At 38.6% G+C, this 18,967-nt stretch overlaps 3 protein-coding genes across 4 annotated transcripts; 2 read left to right on the top strand and 1 right to left on the bottom strand.

Moving 5' to 3' along the window:
• The first annotated feature begins 1,431 nt into the window (after window positions 1-1,431).
• On the top strand, window positions 1,432-4,496 carry LOC105182930 (ATP-dependent DNA helicase 2 subunit 1). Its single transcript, XM_011140734.3, has 9 exons — window positions 1,432-1,508; window positions 1,774-1,937; window positions 2,080-2,251; window positions 2,368-2,800; window positions 2,907-3,003; window positions 3,126-3,366; window positions 3,476-3,637; window positions 3,720-3,944; window positions 4,089-4,496. Exons 2-9 carry the CDS (start codon window positions 1,788-1,790, stop codon window positions 4,208-4,210), a joined length of 1,602 nt encoding a protein of 533 aa, XP_011139036.1. The 5' UTR covers window positions 1,432-1,508; window positions 1,774-1,787; the 3' UTR covers window positions 4,211-4,496.
• Window positions 4,497-4,824: 328 nt separating this feature from the next.
• Ggamma1 (guanine nucleotide-binding protein subunit gamma-1) lies at window positions 4,825-6,205 on the bottom strand. Of its 2 annotated transcripts, XM_011140733.3 has the most exons (3): window positions 6,019-6,205; window positions 5,744-5,906; window positions 4,825-5,606 (listed from the first exon to the last, which is right to left on the bottom strand). In XM_011140733.3, the coding sequence occupies exon 3, from the start codon at window positions 5,599-5,601 to the stop codon at window positions 5,389-5,391; it is 213 nt and encodes a 70-aa protein (XP_011139035.1). In that variant the 5' UTR covers window positions 5,602-5,606; window positions 5,744-5,906; window positions 6,019-6,205; the 3' UTR covers window positions 4,825-5,388. The 2 variants fall into 2 exon arrangements, with proteins under 2 accessions (XP_011139035.1, XP_019696890.1); XM_019841331.2 differs by lacking the exon at window positions 6,019-6,205 and having other exon boundaries at window positions 5,744-5,962.
• Window positions 6,206-6,356: 151 nt separating this feature from the next.
• On the top strand, window positions 6,357-9,259 carry CCT8 (chaperonin containing TCP1 subunit 8). The gene is made up of 5 exons (XM_011140732.3): window positions 6,357-6,538; window positions 6,927-7,229; window positions 7,377-8,021; window positions 8,337-8,777; window positions 8,952-9,259. The coding sequence occupies exons 1-5, from the start codon at window positions 6,479-6,481 to the stop codon at window positions 9,138-9,140; spliced, it is 1,638 nt and encodes a 545-aa protein (XP_011139034.1). The 5' UTR covers window positions 6,357-6,478; the 3' UTR covers window positions 9,141-9,259.
• Window positions 9,260-18,967: the final 9,708 nt, after the last annotated feature.

The raw sequence follows: 18,967 nt of genomic DNA, 5'->3' as shown, positions 1-18,967 counted from the left end.
TAATGTACAACTATAATGAAATAGAAGTTTGAACATTGTTGAGCATCACACATTTCTCCTCTCAAGCATCTGAATTTGAAGAGAAATGTACATACTTTATATTAAAAATTGAATTTTCTTTTTCCTTTTCAAATAATGCCTATATCAAAGTTCAAATATCAAAGCCTTCTCATCAAAGCATTCATATAATGCTTATATATATACACATTAATTATATATATTAAAATGTATTTTTACTTTATGGAACATTATAATTTTAATAAACATCCTGATAACTTCATGTTATAAGATAAAAAATAGGATTTGTATTCTTTTTCATTTTTTTTGTCTATTTCTCCTCAGAATAGTGAACTATATTTGAAGAAATAAAATGTAATCTCTATGTTTTATCTCTATTATCTCTGTTATATTTAAATAATTGCATTAAATTCCATTTATACATAAAATTGATCATAAGTATGTACTTAATAAAAATAAATTTTGAATATAAAAACAAAAAATGGAATTGAAAATGAAATTTGATAATCGCCATTTTTTATTTAATTAAAAGTATCGTAGTAACAAACAATAGCAACATTATGAATTTGATAAGCGAAAAGTGGAGACTTCAAAATGCTTTTTGTACTATCTCGCTATCGTTATTTTTATCTAAGTTACAGCCCATTGAATTTGTCGTAAAGGTCCTCAGACTTGCTGTTTGATTAGATTGCTTGAAAAATAAAGCTATACGGTTGACCTCATTATTGAGTTGTACTACCTATTACCTCAGTTTCTCGATGTGTATGGTGGCGACTCGTAGCGACAACTCAGAAACTAATATAGGAAAATAACGGGTCTGAAGGCTCGTCTACATTAGCTGTAAGAGTAAAGCTAAGACTCCATGCATGCGGTGAACTGCGGCAAACGGTTGCGGTGACCAATCAGGAGGGAGGCGCAAGTCCGGTTGCGGCAAGCTCCGGCATGCGTCTGTCTCCTGATTGGTCACCGCAACCGTTTGCCGCAGCTCACCGCATGCATGGAGTCTTAGCTTAAGGCTGTAAGGTTGCAGACACGAAATGAAATATTTTCATTCGCTGACAGCTTACGTTACAGCCTTACAGCCTTACTCTTACAGCTATTGTAGACGAGCCTTTATAGTCATTCCCTTCCTTATTGTCTCTTAAAATAGGTTTAAGGGCCGTATTCAGTCGGATCTTATATTTAAGCCCGTCTTGAGTTCACGATTCAGTTCAGATATTCTGTAGCCAATGAAATGATCTATACAGTATCTGAAGATGAACTTAAAACGATCTTAAATATAAGACCGGACTATGAATACGGCCCTAAGAATTATTATACTATATCTATGATACGAGACTAAGGCTGCGTTCCGATATTCACTGCCAGTACTGAAAATACATAGTTTGCGTCACGTATACTATAGATTTTTAGTGCTGACAGTGAATATCGGAACGCAGCCTAAATCAAGCGTTTTTCGTAAACTTTTATAATTGCTTTCGTAAATACAAGTAAGTCCGTTTCTATATATCTAATTCTTATCGTTATATTGTTATCTCAGTTTAGAATCATTGTTGCTTTAATCGTTATCACATTTTTTTATTTAACTACAGTAATCTAAAATAATTCTTACCCAAGATAATATTAAATTTGTTATTTCTTATATATTTTATATCTGAGTCATATAAGATCTCTTTCTCTATTTTGCTCGATATATGTACTTTTCCCAAAAATTTATGTAATACTTATTAAAGTAAAAAATTGTAATGATGGTAGAGATAGCATTCAACATGCAAGATTCCAATATAAACGAGGAAGATTCTCAAATCAGCCAATGGTACGGAGTAAGGGAAGCTACATTATTTGCAGTTGACGCAACACAACAAATGTTTAAGGAAGATCCTGAAACTAAACTCAGCTATATCCATAAATTTTTTAAAGTTAGTAACGTTGCAAGTTACATCTTTATGCAGATATATTACAGTTTTTGTAAACTTTCTTTCAGTATTATTTTATATTGATAATAGACTGGCTAATAAATTGTATATGAATAATTAATCGTCATTAACATTGTCCTTTCAGTTATACAAGCAAATTCTTCGACAAAAGCTAGCATGGAGTATGCAAGATTGGATGGGTGTAATATTATTTGGCACAGATCAGAAGGATGCAGATTCATATTGGGAACATATTCAAACTTTGCAACAACTAGGAGTTGTTACCTTGGATGATCTACAGTGTATCAGAAAATTATGTAAATTAAAATCAAGCATAATTAATGATAAATATAGCAAAAATACAATATGTAATTATTTTATGTACTTATTTTATCTGCTATATTTTCTAAAATTGTCTTAATGTTTTTCACAGCAAAAAGTAACGTAAAAGGTTACCAAAGTATGCCGCCTGAAAATACTTATCCACTTTTTAATGTACTATCGTATGCAGTGGATAAATTTTTGAAGATAAAAACTGTACTCACTATACGCAGAATAGTTTTAATTATTTGTCATAATCCTGTATTAGAAGAAGCTGAGAAGCACAAAATTAGATCAAAAGCAGCATCTTTGAAAGATCTGGATATCAAATTGCATGTGATCGGTTGGGGCAAGAATTGGGTGCATGATCATTTCTACAAAGATTTAGAGATGCTTTCGAGAAAGACGGACAGAAGTATTTACAAGATGACATCTCTGGTGGACTTGGTGCAACAGATTAAAGCACCATCCAAGAACATCGCACGATTATCCTTCAAAATGAGCGATGATTTAGAAATCAATATAGTCGTGCGTACTCTGGGCAAGTAAGACTTTAAAATATTAAACGTTGTGAGATATTTAACTCTCTTCTCAAATATAATCCCATATTACATAATTTCGTGGAATAAAATTGTAAATGCGTTTCTTCAGGAAATGTAGGTGTTTGAAAAAAAAGTCACTGAGCAAAAGATCAGGTCAGGTTTTATTAAGATCGACGTATCTCCAAGGTGATGATTCTAACGATGAGGTACATTTTACTTGCGTAACACATAAAATCAAAGTTTTCCTTATGTCTACACATTGCACATATCTTGGACTTTAAATATTTATCATCTTAAAACGTCAGTAATTTATTTATTTTTTACATAGGAGGACAGTGACAACGAAAATGAGTTAAGCTATATGATACCAGAGGAAGTCATCAAGAAAACCAAAGAGCTAATTGGTGGTGAAGAGCTGGAGTTCACGCCAAAGGAAATTTCTAATGTGAAGCATATACATCCGCCAAGCATCAAGTTAATTGGCGTGAAGCCTATACCAAACGATCTCTTTCGGTACCACGTGAAACGACAGTACTTTGTCAGACCAGACTACAACAGCACTCGTAGAGGTAACATAACGTAACTCTCAAATAAATTTAATACGTACATTTCATGTACATCTAGTTCGTGATATCGTTAATGTGACAATAAAATGTTAAGTGTCTCGTTTTTTCGCAGATAATCTATTATTCTTCAGCGCTTTGTTGGACAAATGCGCCAATAAGGGCAAGATGATAGTTTGCGCGTTCACGTTACGGATGGACACTCAAACTACTCTTTGTTATATGATTCCGAATATAGAGTTGGGCGGCTTTTATTTATCAACTGTTTACTATCAAGGTATAGATTGCATATCTCTTTATTTTATACAATCTTTGATAAAAGTATTTCACATTCGATGAAAATAAATGGTACTCTCCAGGAAGTATAGGCGATAAGAGTGAAGTATTACATCATTATAAAACGCAGAATCAAGTAACCAATAGGGAGACTGAACTGTGGAAAAGAACTATTGATCGGCTAAGCATGAACTATGATCCGTATATGTACAAATGTTATAAATTGGAATGTCAGATACAAATGGTGGAAAAATTAGCTCTGGATAAGAAGCCCGGTCCTCTGCCGGACGACAGCATCAAGCAGTCATGTGGGTAATTTTAACGTTACGAAAAACACAGTAGAATACGAATAAATCGAGAAAGATGAATAGATGAAACCAAAAAAAATAATTTTGTCACGAAAGTAAATGTATATATAATTACGTAACAACAACTGGTAATTTTGTTTCCAGATTTGAAAACTCAGGAGAAAGTGGCAGAATTTATCCCTGAATTTAAAAACATGTATCCTGACTTGGACAAAGCCAATGAATCGCCAAAAGCGAAGAGAGCTAGAAAGACTAAAGCATCATAATTTTGCAATTATATTTACACAATCTGAGCAAAACTGCCGATATCGATACGTAATTTATAATTTGATAAATTACTAGCAACCACAATTTGATTTTGGTTGATCCAATCATTGTACATTGCTCTTATATAGCATACAAGTTTTTGTACATTGTACAATTGCATTATACAATTATGTTTGGGAAAACAATCTTAATAACAATAAAAAATATTGAGTTGTATTTTTACAAGCACTATTTTATACTAAGTATTGTGAAAAAAGAGATAAGTATACACATTGTGTGGTAAATGATTGCAAGATGTATTTATATTTAAATATATTTTATTTTATTTAACAGGAAGTATTTTTGTCCAGGAAATAATATATATCTATTTGTATTAAATATATTTTTCTTTAAAATAGATATATTGATACATTATATGACCATTACTTTGCTGTTATCAGTCTTAAACTTTAATGTAGGCACTTCATCAAGGCATTAGGATAATTTACAATATATGATATAAAAATTCATTTAAAGCATGGAAATTATGAGCTGGTGTCGATTTTTTCACCTGTCCCATATATTTTTATTTAAATCTAGTATCAAAATATTTCATATTATTATTATAAACCATTTTTCATCATGTTTAATAAATAATAATATTAATTTGGATATGGAGTCTATTTTTGGCAACCAGACACTATTTTGACAATTAGGCACATGAATATATAAAATAAATAAAGTAGCTTCCTTCATATGTATATATATGTATATAAAAATACATTACTCCATTTGAATATATGTTAAAATTGTAATAGTTTTAACCAGACTGAATATGATCATATTAGCTAGATAGATGTATAAACTTCATAACTTATGCAAGATTCTCTATAACTTCCAATAATGACTTTAGAAGCTTTGTAAATTTAGGAAACATAAAATGCACATTCCTCTTGTTAGCAAGTTTCAGGACATAAAACCAGCAGAAAGTGACAAATATCCTTACTTTTTTGTCCTTTGCTCATAATTATAGAATAATTTAATAAGAAAATTACTTATATCCTACTTAATAAAAAAGAAATACATTAGCAAATACGCTTATCGTTACATAGAACTGACACGCAATTAAAAGTGAAATGAAAGTTCAAAACATTCTCGCGTGTCAAGCCAGGACCTTTTTCATTGCAAGCACGTGGGTTTAAAGGACAACGCACGTGCTTTTCTCACGAAAGGGATTGGACTTCTGCGATGAGAAGCCTACGAGCAGGCAGTCTTCCTGTTCATGTTCAGTAATGTACTTCATCATATCCTCCACAGCCTTGCTCACAGTGATCCGTTTGAGAGCGGCCTCACGGCGCAGCTGTTCCGTCACTTGACGCTGCTGTTGTAAATTCGAGATCACCATGTCCATAACAGCTGTGTATGTGTACGACAGACATTAGAAAATAACACCAATTGCAGTTTCCGTTCACATAACAGAAGAATGATGGAGAAGTAAGCAGTAAAGAAGCAAGAGAGCACAGCCGATAATTGTATCGCAAAATCGAGGCTACCTTGGACCCTGGACGTTCGAAGTTTGGACCACCGCCCGTAAAAGCTGCGAGACTCGTCAGCTGAATCCGATTTCACGTGCTTCGTTCGCGAATTCTCTTATCCACGGTACACTTTATCCTTCTTTCCTTCCTTCCTGTGCCAATCCCTTAAGGCGTCCTCACACTTGACATAACATTCGCGATGTCAGGTTAAAAAATTTTTCTTTCTAAACCGATCTGTTATATTTTCCCAAACGCTAAGATACATTATTGCGGAGTTAATATTGCAAACTTACGATTGCTGACATATAACATTTGTTTCATATAAATAATTCTTTTTTTATGATCGGCATATGTAGTTTATTACAACTAAATCGTCGATGTTTAGGTCGGCTGACTTTTGGTAGATAAATAAACAGGAGAGAGAAAGAAACAAGTATGTAAAATAAAATTTCTTTGCAAACAAAATATTGCAAATAATAAGTATTGTGTAAGTATTTGTGTAAAAAACGGCTGATTGGGCGTAAAGTCTATATTGGATTCTAGGTAATTTCCTATTACGTCACAGCCTATCAGCGCGTTTCAAATAGCGTCGTTGTAAACACACCTGCAAGTCTCTTCAACGGAACAAATATTCCTAGATGATAGGAGTCTTCCAAGAGAAAAATCTCGATCGTATCGCTCAAGAACAAAACGAAGGCGCGTTGTCGCGTGTCTCATGTGAAGAACTGAAAATTTCCGAAATTTCCGACGAAAATGGCTATGCACGTACCGAAAGCTCCTGGCGTAGCGCAGATGCTCAAGGAAGGAGCCCGCGTAAGTGCAATTTTGTTGCAATAATCATAAATTGTCATACAGTTCCGCTGACTAATGATGCCTGATCCTGCAAAGGCTATACGAAGGAGGGATCGGCTTGTTCTTACCTTTTATAGGCATTTAAGAATATCAGCGTACTAATAAATTTCTGATTAAAAAGATTTCGATTGAGTTTATTAATGTACCATAAGATATGTGTGGTATTCATTCACCCTGGTCATTCCTTGCCTGTAAATAAAATTCAATTTAATTATTGAATAATAAGATAGGAATGTAATAAAATAAAATAGATTTGGGATTATGTTTTATTTGAACCAAATTTGAACACTTATTTGTGGTGTAAAGAAAAATCTCCTTTGATGAATAATTTGTTATTTTGTATTCTTAGTATTTTTCAGGTCTTGAGGAAGCTGTTTATAGAAACATCACAGCCTGCAAACAATTGGCAGATACAGTGAGAAGTGCATATGGTCCTAATGGTATGAATAAGATGGTCATCAATCATATTGAGAAGCTCTTTGTGACCAATGATGCAGCAACGATTATCAGTGAGCTGGAAGTAGAACATCCAGCTGCAAGATTATTAGTTCTAGCATCAAAGATGCAAGAAGCAGAAGTAGGAGATGGAACAAATTTTGTCATTATCTTCGCTGGAGCATTACTTCATAATGCAGAAGAGCTGCTTCGTTTGGTATATTATTTTCTAATCTAAAGTAATATTTATTTTTATTCTTGAAAATTAATTGCTTTAAGATTATATTTATCTTAATAAATATCTAACACAAGAAGGGTATCTATGCAATTGAATAGATGGTTCACGTAATAATTTTGATTACAGGGAATTACAACTTCTGAAATAGTAGAAGGTTATGAAAATGCTCTGGAGAAGGCACTGGAAATTTTACAGACATTGGTTGTACAAGAGGTGACGGATGTACGCAATGAAGAACAAGTAAAGAAAGGAATCAGGACCACTATCATGAGCAAACAGTATGGAAATGAGGATCTTCTTGCATCTCTCGTCAGTCAGGCTTGCATTTCCATTTTGCCTGAGAAAACGACATTCAATGTGGACAATGTGCGAGTTTGCAAGATACTTGGCGGTGGTTTGAGCAACTCCCAGGTGGTGCAAGGCATGGTGTTCAAGCGTCAGGTTGAAGGAGACGTCACGACTAAGACCAGCGCCAAGATTGCAGTTTACACGGGTGCTGTAGATATCACACAGACTGAGACCAAGGGTACTGTACTGATAAAGACTGCGGACGAATTGATGAAGTTCTCGCGCGGCGAAGAATCGTTACTGGAAAACCAGATCAAGTCAATCGCTGAGAGCGGCGCCTCGGTGGTGGTCGCCGGTGGAAAGTTTGGTGACATGGCTTTACACTATATGAACAAGCACAACCTGATGGCTGTTCGCATACCAAGCAAATTCGACCTCAGACGACTGTGCAAAACCGTCGGCGCCACTGCACTTTCGAAACTGGTAATTTTATTTATCCTAATCGCGCGTCTCCTTTGAGATCAAGTGCGTGCAAATATCAGAGGCTTGCTAATATCATTGGATTTTTTAATTTTTCTTTTTAATAATAATCAATAGTACATATGTTCAAAGTATCTGCCATTTTTATATATTACTTTCAGGTAAGTGTTCAATTTCACTGTTCTAAAATTACTTTTTGAATTGCAATTCTACGAACTTCTGCAAGCACCTAATTTTTATTTTTACGACATACATTTAACTTTATACATGACATTAATATCATTAAACCATAATGATAATGGATGTTTTCCTGTGAAGGTACCTCCGTCGTCGGAAGAATTAGGATACGCCGATAAGGTGTATATAGAGGAGTTAGGAGACACCATAGTTGTAGTATTCAAGCTCGACGGTAAAGAGAGCCGCATCAGCACAGTACTCGTGCGTGGTTCTACCGAGAACTACATGGACGACATCGAACGCGCGATCGACGACGGCATCAACACATTCAAGGGCATTACGAGGGACGGTAGATTTGTCCCGGGTGCGGGCGCCACAGAGATCGAGCTGGCCGCGCAACTTGCGTCCTATGCGGATACTTTGTCCGGTTTGCAGCAGTACGCTGCGCGGAATTTTGCCACTGCACTGGAGATATTCCCTAAGACGTTGGCCGAGAGCAGCGGTACTCACGCGTCCGAGCTTCTGTCCAAGTTATATGCAGCGCATAAGGAGGGAAAGAAGAACTGCGGTTATAACATCGATGTATTGACTCCTTGCACTTTTGCCTGTCTTTTTAGTCGTGTCTCATCATTCGTTAATCGCTTGCTAAACTCGCTCAATCAAAAATGACTAACTCATTTGCGATATTTTTAGAGAAATTTTAGAATGTCAATGTCAACAAAGATGATATGGAATCGTATGCTTTTTTTCTCACAGGGCATTGGAGCAGCCTTGATTGATACCGTCGAAGCGGGTATCTTGGATTTGTATCTGACGAAACAATGGGCGATGAAGTATGCAGTAGGTGCGGCATGCACGGTCCTCAAAGTGGATCAAATCATTCTGGCAAAGCGGGCCGGCGGTCCGAAGGCGCCACCAGGAGGTGCTCCCGAGGAAGACGACTAATGGAACGCAGGAGACCAGTCTAATCACAACTTTTCACATTTAATTTATAGCATTGTGTTTATACAAATTTCGATGTATTCAAAATGTGGAATATAGCGAGTAAAGGTGAGAAAAATATATAGTGTCTGTACTCGCTGCGGAATTCCACATATTTGAAGACTGAAATTGTCGCGCTTTGCACAACAGTTTATTTCCCGGGAATAAGCAAAAATTTCTAAATTTCTAATTTAGTTATGTTCTTATTAAATGTTAGGTTATCCGCTGCGGACAATAACTCTTCTACTTTTCATCTAATATTCAATGATGATAAATAACATTTAATTGCACTCGTTTGGCTTTTTTTTATTTCGAAAATAAAAAATATATCAGGGTGAGATTTCACCCATGACAACATCAACGTGATTTTCTTTAATGCTTTTTTTTAAAGTTCAGATATTTTGTCGACTCGCGAGATATTTATAACCGGAGTCTCGTCACGTTAACGCGTGCTCCTCCGAGCGGATCAAACAAGCGTGCCCACCGATGGCCATTGTTAGTGCCAAGAGCGAATGTCCTGAGCGGACGGGATGCTGAATTGAGAGAAGCAGGACGAAGGGAACGGGACGCGGGAAACGATACATTATGCGTCTCCAGATGTGTCAAATCGTTTATTATACAGGAGACTTTGATACAGCAACATTCGAAGATTTAATATTTAATACGTACTTTTATTTTTCCCGCCCCGCCCTTTTTAGAACTTCGGGCATAGTCTGGCATAGAGATGGCAGCTGTAGTTGCAGTACATGCAGATTTTACCACCGAGACCTGAAAGTGAATGTAACATCGTAGTTCCCCTCTTAGCTGCATAATGGATGCAGTTGGCGTCCTCATCCAATGCAGAAAGTCGGTGTCGCGGAAAATGCCGTGTTGACCGCTCTCAGGTTTCTCTCTGCTCTCAGGTTCCTCTCTGATATTACCTCGTCGGTGGAAATACTAAGGGCAAGAGCACAGGCTTTTGCATAACATATAATACATAACACATAAGAGAATAAACCAATTTTTCTTCATTTCCCTCCTCAGGACAGAAATGAAGAACTCTGATTGGTTGATTTCCATCCATCTTCGGAAATGCACCAATCAGAACGTCGTATTTTCATCCAGCAAGCAATCCAGCACGAAAACAAGCATCGTGTGCCGCTGGCTTAACAAAGAAGGACTTCGAGATATCAAGAAGATAATCGATATTTTAAGAAGAAAGGAATCGAACATCGATTCATCGATGGAACATAACCTGCTTTTACCAGAGATGAACGTGAGAGCGGTCAACACGGCGTTTTCGACAACACCGACTTTCCGCACTGGCAAAAAGCGCCATCTGCATCCATTTTGAAAGGGGAACTACGATACTACATTCACTTTCAGGTTTCGGCGGTAAAACCTACATATGGTGGCAGTCTGTGCTACATCCACTTTTAGGCGGTTTATGTCTGTGTTATAATCATAATAGCGTACTTGACAAGCACGGTACCACACATTGTTATGCGTTTATATAATACTAGAACACTATAAGCGCGTGCTACGCGCGTGCCATTTTAGTTTATTCATATTAAAGCTTAGAATAAATTTTATAAATCACAAAAATAATCCCTGTAGTGTAATAAAAATTTAATAATATCCGACTCCAACATACGATATATTAGGCGCATACAGTTTGAAATTCTATGACATATTTTCTGCATAGTAACGCGTAACCATATAACCAATGAATTTCGACGTTTAACATTTCTATTCCAGACCATCTTAAGTTCATCTTTAGATGCTATATGCATCGTTCTATTGGCTAAAAAGCATTTGAAGATGAATTCAAGACAATCCTGAATATAGAAGCTGACTCTCCTCTCTCTCCTCCTAACTCCACCCCCCTCTCCCCACACTCCTCTCTTTCTATCACTCTCCCACCCTCCCTCACTCCATCACTCTATCACTTTCCCTTAGGCCCAGTTCCACAAAATCAAGTTTAAACCGTGATTATCTGAACTGACGTTACATTTAACGGCATGGTTAAACTTATATCGCGTTCCACATCATGTTTTTAACTGTAGTTTACTTAAACCTATAGTCTGTATGAAGAAACTGTCAAAGATTTCTCTTTCTTTTCAAACATAGAGTATGATTGGTTGTTGCTAATAGTGAAAAGAGGAAAAATTGAAATAAGTTGGATGCTATGACATCTAGTAGAGAATAATATATCTGTTTCGTATGAAGTAAACACTAACCAACATTAACATTTGCTGTATTTATATATAAGTATTAATTTATTAAAAGGTAGAAGTCCAGTGTTAATAATAATCAATTAGTTTATATTATTGATTTGATTGCATTTATCATATAATAATTGACTTTTATATATAGTTTTATACTCTGTTTTAGAATATAATCTATCGAAGCAAAAAACCCAATATTTTAAATTAAATTTATATATTTACTGTTCTGTTTTATGAGAAATTTCATGCTCGATTTCTGCTAGAACTATAATAACAGATTCTTTTAATAATCTAAATCGTGCATGAAAATCGACATTATTAAATTCTTTCAAATATGATGGTCGTCTTATTCTTATATTTCTTGTCCGTCGATAAATTAGGTTTTCAAAATCTTCATCTTTAGATGAAGATAATATGTATTTTAAAGCCATATCTCTTTGGTGTTCAAACGTTCAAAATATTTGTCAACTGAACTCCAAACCGGGATTGTCATAAATTTTTTTCTCAAATTGATGGTATTGCAGTGTTAAACTTCGTTTAAATTCATTAAACGCCCAAAGTTTTGGGTTTAACTTTAACTGTGAGAAATCAACGCTAACCATGGTTTAAGGCAGTTGTGGAACGCAATTTTTCGTCTAAACTAGGGTTAACGAGTTAAACTTCGTTTACAGTAAGTTCTGGAACCGGGCCTTACTGTTTCTTTTTCCTTCACTCTTTCTTTCTCTCTTCCAAAATTTCGGAAGTGGCTCTTCGATTTTCCATCTGTCTCTCAGTCAACTCATGCGGCACTCATTTTCCATCCCTTTGAATTTTTCCCATGGCATGTAAACGTTTGGAAATACCTTGGCGAGCCATATTTAATGCCTCCGCAAGTTGACCTTGCATTTGCGTATCTCCGCTTCTACTGGGAGTAGAGAGTCGACCATGTAGTCGAAAATGTAGGGTTTTGAGAGGACTTTAATTTGGTACCAGAGCCAGGCCTGTATCTCTAACCGTTTAGGAGATATCGAAGATTAAAGATTTCCAACTTTCCTCCGTCGATATCTCCGCTTCTACTGGGAGTAGAGAGTCGCCATTTACGGCAAAATGTAGGGTTTTGAAAGGACTTTAATTTGGTACCAGAGCCACGCCTGTATCTCTAACCGTTTAGGAGATATCGAAGGTTAAAGTTTTCCAGCCATTCTCCGTCGATATCCAGCATTCCTCCGTCGATATCTCCGCTTCTACTGGGAGTAGAGAGTCGTCCATGTAGTGGAAAATGTAGGGTTTTGAAAGGACTTTAATTTGGTACCAGAGCCAGCCCTGTGTCTCTAACCGTTTAGGAGATATCGAAGGTTAAAGTTTTCCAGTCATTCTCCGTCGATATCCAGCCTTCCTCCGTCGATATCTCCGCTTCTACTGGGAGTAGAGAGTCGTCCATGTAGTCGAAAATATAGGGTTTTGAGAGGACTTTAATTTGGTACCAGAACCAGGCCTGTATCTCTAACCGTTTAGGAGATATCGAAGATTAAAGTTTTCCAACCTTTCTCCGTTGATATCTCCGCTTCTACTGGGAGTAGAGAGTCGCCATTTACGGCAAAATGTAGGGTTTTGAAAGGACTTTAATTTGGAACCAGAGCCAGGCCTGTATCTCTAACCGTTTAGGAGATATCGAAGGTTAAAGTTTTCCAGCTATTCTCCGCCGATATCCAGCCTTCCTCCGTCGATATCTCCGCTTCTACTGGGAGTAGAGAGTCGTCCATGTAGCGGAAAATGTAGGGTTTTGAAAGGACTTTAATTTGGTACCAGAACCAGGCCTGTATCTCTAACCGTTTAGGAAATATCGAAGGTTAAAGTTTTCCAAGCTTTCTCCTTTGATATCCCCGCTTCTACTGGGAGTAGAGAGTCGCCACTTACGGCAAAATGTAGGCTTTTGAGAGCACTTTAATTTGGTGCCAGAACCAGGCCTGTATCTCTAACCGTTTAGGAGATATCGAAGGTTAAAGTTTTCCAAGATTTCTGCTTTGATATCTCCGCTTCTACTGGGAGTAGAGAGTCGCCACTTACGGCAAAATGTAGGGTTTTGAGAGCACTTTAATTTGGTGCCAGAACCAGGCCTGTATCTCTAACCGTTTAGGAGATATCGAAGGTTAAAGTTTTCCAAGCTTTCTCCTTTGATATCTCCGCTTCTACTGGGAGTAGAGAGTCGCCACTTACGGCAAAATGTAGGGTTTTGAGAGCACTTTAATTTGGTGCCAGAACCAGGCCTGTATCTCTAACCGTTTAGGAGATATCGAAGGTTAAAGTTTTCCAAGCTTTCTCCTTTGATATCTCCGCTTCTACTGGGAGTAGAGAGTCGCCACTTACGGCAAAATGTAGGGTTTTGAGAGCACTTTAATTTGGTGCCAGAACCAGGCCTGTATCTCTAACCGTTTAGGAGATATCGAAGGTTAAAGTTTTCCAAGCTTTCTCCTTTGGTATCTCCGCTTCTACTGGGAGTAGAGAGTCGCCACTTACGGCAAAATGTAGGGTTTTGAGAGCACTTTAATTTGGTGCCAGAACCAGGCCTGTATCTCTAACCGTTTAGGAGATATCGAAGGTTAAAGTTTTCCAAGCTTTCTCCTTTGATATCTCCGCTTCTACTGGGAGCAGAGAGTCGCCACTTACGGCAAAATGTAGGGTTTTGAGAGCACTTTAATTTGGTGCCAGAACCAGGCCTGTATCTCTAACCGTTTAGGAGATATCGAAGGTTAAAGTTTTCCAAGCTTTCTCCTTTGATATCTCCGCTTCTACTGGGAGTAGAGAGTCGCCACTTACGGCAAAATGTAGGGTTTTGAGAGCACTTTAATTTGGTGCCAGAACCAGGCCTGTATCTCTAACCGTTTAGGAGATATCGAAGGTTAAAGTTTTCCAAGCTTTCTCCTTTGATATCTCCGCTTCTACTGGGAGTAGAGAGTCGCCACTTACGGCAAAATGTAGGGTTTTGAGAGCACTTTAATTTGGTGCCAGAACCAGGCCTGTATCTCTAACCGTTTAGGAGATATCGAAGGTTAAAGTTTTCCAAGATTTCTCCTTTGATATCTCCGCTTCTACTGGGAGCAGAGAGTCGCCACTTACGGCAAAATGTAGGGTTTTGAGAGCACTTTAATTTGGTGCCAGAACCAGGCCTGTATCTCTAACCGTTTAGGAGATATCGAAGGTTAAAGTTTTCGAACATTTCTCCGTCGATATCCAGCCTTCATCCGTCGATATCTCCGCTTCTATTGGGAGTAGAGGGTCGTCCATGTAGTCCAAAATGTAGGGTTTTGAATGGGCTTTAATTTGGTACCTGTCCGAAGCCTGTATCTCTAACTGTTTAGGAGATATCGAAGGTTAAGCTTTTCCAACCTTTCTCCGTCGATATCTCCGCTTCTACTGGGAGTAGAGAATCGTCCATGTAGTCCAAAATGTAGGGTTTTGAAAGGGCTTTAATTTGGTACCTGTCCGAAGCCTGTATCTCTAACCGTTTAGAAGATATCGAAGGTTAAAGTTTTCCAACCTTTCTCCGTCGATATCCAGCCTTCATCCGTCGATATCTCCGCTTCTACTGGGAGTAGAGGGTCGTCCATGTAGTCCAAAATGTAGGGTTTTGAAAGGGCTTTAATTTGGTACCTGTCCGAAGCCTGTATCTCTAACCGTTTAGGAGATATCGAAGGTTAAAGTTTTCCAACCTTTCTCCGTCGATATCCAGCCTTCATCCGTCGATATCTCCGCTTCTATTGGGAGTAGAGGGTCGTCCATGTAGTCCAAAATGTAGGGTTTTGAAAGGGCTTTAATTTGGTACCTGTCCGAAGCCTGTATCTCTAACCGTTTAGAAGATATCGAAGGTTAAAGTTTTCCAACCTTTCTCCGTCGATATCCAGCCTTCATCCGTCGATATCTCCGCTTCTATTGGGAGTAGAGGGTCGTCCATGTAGTCCAAAATGTAGGGTTTTGAAAGGGCTTTAATTTGGTACCTGTCCGAAGCCTGTATCTCTAACCGTTTAGGAGATATCGAAGGTTAAGGTTTTCCAACATTTCTCCGTCGATATCTCCGCTTCCACTGGGAGTAGAGAGTCGTCCGTGTAGTCCAAAATGTAGGGTTTTGAAAGGGCATTAATTTGGTACCTGTCCGAAGCCTGTATCTCTAACCGTTTAGGAGATATCGAAGGTTAAAGTTTTCCAACCTTTCTCCGTCGATATCCAGCCTTCATCCGTCGATATCTCCGCTTCTATTGGGAGTAGAGGGTCGTCCATGTAGTCCAAAATGTAGGGTTTTGAAAGGGCTTTAATTTGGTACCTGTCCGAAGCCTGTATCTCTAACCGTTTAGGAGATATCGAAGGTTAAAGTTTTCCAATCTTTCTCCGTCAATATCTCCGCTTCTACTGGGAGTAGAGAGTCGTCCATGTAGTCCAAAATGTAGGGTTTTGAAAGGGCTTTAATTTGGCACCTGTCCGAAGCCTGTATCTCTAACCGTTTAGGAGATATCGAAGGTTAAAGTTTTCCAACCTTTCTCCGTCGATATCCAGCCTTCATCCGTCGATATCTCCGCTTCTACTGGGAGTAGAGGGTCGTCCATGTAGTCCAAAATGTAGGGTTTTGAAAGGGCTTTAATTTGGTACCTGTCCGAAGCCTGTATCTCTAACCGTTTAGGAGATATCGAAGGTTAAAGTTTTCCAACCTTTCTCCGTCGATATCCAGCCTTCATCCGTCGATATCTCCGCTTCTATTGGGAGTAGAGGGTCGTCCATGTAGTCCAAAATGTAGGGTTTTGAAAGGGCTTTAATTTGGTACCTGTCCGAAGCCTGTATCTCTAACCGTTTAGGAGATATCGAAGGTTAAAGTTTTCTAATATTTCTCCGTCGATATCCAGCCTTCATCCGTCGATATCTCCGCTTCTATTGGGAGTAGAGGGTCGTCATTGTAGTCCAAAATGTAGGGTTTTGAAAGGGCTTTAATTTGGTACCTGTCCGAAGCCTGTATCTCTAACCGTTTAGGAGATATCGAAGGTTAAAGTTTTCTAACCTATCTCCGTCGATATCCAGCCTTCATCCGTCGATATCTCCGCTTCTATTGGGAGTAGAGTGTCGTCATTGTAGTCCAAAATGTAGGGTTTTGAAAGGGCTTTAATTTGGTACCTGTCCGAAGCCTGTATCTCTAACCGTTTAGGAGATATCGAAGGTTAAAGTTTTCTAACCTTTCTCCGTCGATATCCAGCCTTCATTCGTCGATATCTCCGCTTCTATTGGGAGTAGAGGGTCGTACATGTAGTCCAAAATGTAGGGTTTTGAAAGGGCTTTAATTTGGTACCTGTCCGAAGCCTGTATCTCTAACCGTTTAGGAGATATCGAAGGTTAAAGTTTTCTAACCTTTCTCCGTCGATATCCAGCCTTCATCCGTCGATATCTCCGCTTCTATTGGGAGTAGAGGGTCGTCATTGTAGTCCAAAATGTAGGGTTTTGAAAGGGCTTTAATTTGGTACCAGAGCCAGGCCTGTATCTCTAACCGTTTAGGAGATATCGAAGGTTAAAGTTTTCCAGCCATTCTCCGTCGATATCCAGCATTCCTCCGTCGATATCTCCGCTTCTACTGGGAGTAGAGAGTCGTCCATGTAGTGGAAAATGTAGGGTTTTGAAAGGACTTTAATTTGGTACCAGAGCCAGCCCTGTGTCTCTAACCGTTTAGGAGATATCGAAGGTTAAAGTTTTCCAGTCATTCTCCGTCGATATCCAGCCTTCCTCCGTCGATATCTCCGCTTCTACTGGGAGTAGAGAGTCGTCCATGTAGTCGAAAATATAGGGTTTTGAGAGGACTTTAATTTGGTACCAGAACCAGGCCTGTATCTCTAACCGTTTAGGAGATATCGAAGATTAAAGTTTTCCAACCTTTCTCCGTTGATATCTCCGCTTCTACTGGGAGTAGAGAGTCGTCCATGTAGCGGAAAATGTAGGGTTTTGAAAGGACTTTAATTTGGTACCAGAACCAGGCCTGTATCTCTAACCGTTTAGGAAATATCGAAGGTTAAAGTTTTCCAAGCTTTCTCCTTTGATATCCCCGCTTCTACTGGGAGTAGAGAGTCGTCACTTACGGCAAAATGTAGGCTTTTGAGAGGACTTTAATTTGGTGCCAGAACCAGGCCTGTATCTCTAACCGTTTAGGAGATATCGAAGGTTAAAGTTTTCCAAGATTTCTGCATTGATATCTCCGCTTCTACTGGGAGTAGAGAGTCGTCACTTACGGCAAAATGTAGGGTTTTGAGAGGACTTTAATTTGGTGCCAGAACCAGGCCTGTATCTCTAACCGTTTAGGAGATATCGAAGGTTAAAGTTTTCCAAGCTTTCTCCTTTGATATCTCCGCTTCTACTGGGAGTAGAGAGTCGCCACTTACGGCAAAATGTAGGGTTTTGAGAGCACTTTAATTTGGTGCCAGAACCAGGCCTGTATCTCTAACCGTTTAGGAGATATCGAAGGTTAAAGTTTTCCAAGCTTTCTCCTTTGATATCTCCGCTTCTACTGGGAGTAGAGAGTCGCCACTTACGGCAAAATGTAGGGTTTTGAGAGCACTTTAATTTGGTGCCAGAACCAGGCCTGTATCTCTAACCGTTTAGGAGATATCGAAGGTTAAAGTTTTCCAAGCTTTCTCCTTTGGTATCTCCGCTTCTACTGGGAGTAGAGAGTCGCCACTTACGGCAAAATGTAGGGTTTTGAGAGCACTTTAATTTGGTGCCAGAACCAGGCCTGTATCTCTAACCGTTTAGGAGATATCGAAGGTTAAAGTTTTCCAAGCTTTCTCCTTTGATATCTCCGCTTCTACTGGGAGCAGAGAGTCGCCACTTACGGCAAAATGTAGGGTTTTGAGAGCACTTTAATTTGGTGCCAGAACCAGGCCTGTATCTCTAACCGTTTAGGAGATATCGAAGGTTAAAGTTTTCCAAGCTTTCTCCTTTGATATCTCCGCTTCTACTGGGAGTAGAGAGTCGCCACTTACGGCAAAATGTAGGGTTTTGAGAGCACTTTAATTTGGTGCCAGAACCAGGCCTGTATCTCTAACCGTTTAGGAGATATCGAAGGTTAAAGTTTTCCAAGCTTTCTCCTTTGATATCTCCGCTTCTACTGGGAGTAGAGAGTCGCCACTTACGGCAAAATGTAGGGTTTTGAGAGCACTTTAATTTGGTGCCAGAACCAGGCCTGTATCTCTAACCGTTTAGGAGATATCGAAGGTTAAAGTTTTCCAAGATTTCTCCTTTGATATCTCCGCTTCTACTGGGAGCAGAGAGTCGCCACTTACGGCAAAATGTAGGGTTTTGAGAGCACTTTAATTTGGTGCCAGAACCAGGCCTGTATCTCTAACCGTTTAGGAGATATCGAAGGTTAAAGTTTTCGAACATTTCTCCGTCGATATCCAGCCTTCATCCGTCGATATCTCCGCTTCTATTGGGAGTAGAGGGTCGTCCATGTAGTCCAAAATGTAGGGTTTTGAATGGGCTTTAATTTGGTACCTGTCCGAGAAGGCCTGTTATCCTCTAAAAACTGTTTTTTTAGGAGATTATCGAAAAGGTTGAAGCTTTTCCCAAACCTTTCTTCGT

This window comes from Harpegnathos saltator, unplaced genomic scaffold, assembly GCF_003227715.2.
Source record: "Harpegnathos saltator strain DR-91 unplaced genomic scaffold, Hsal_v8.6 scaffold608, whole genome shotgun sequence".
In the NCBI taxonomy this organism is placed as follows: domain Eukaryota; kingdom Metazoa; phylum Arthropoda; class Insecta; order Hymenoptera; family Formicidae; genus Harpegnathos; species Harpegnathos saltator.
The sequence above is the reverse complement of the archived record's forward strand: the minus strand, read 5'-3'. Positions and strand labels throughout refer to the sequence as shown.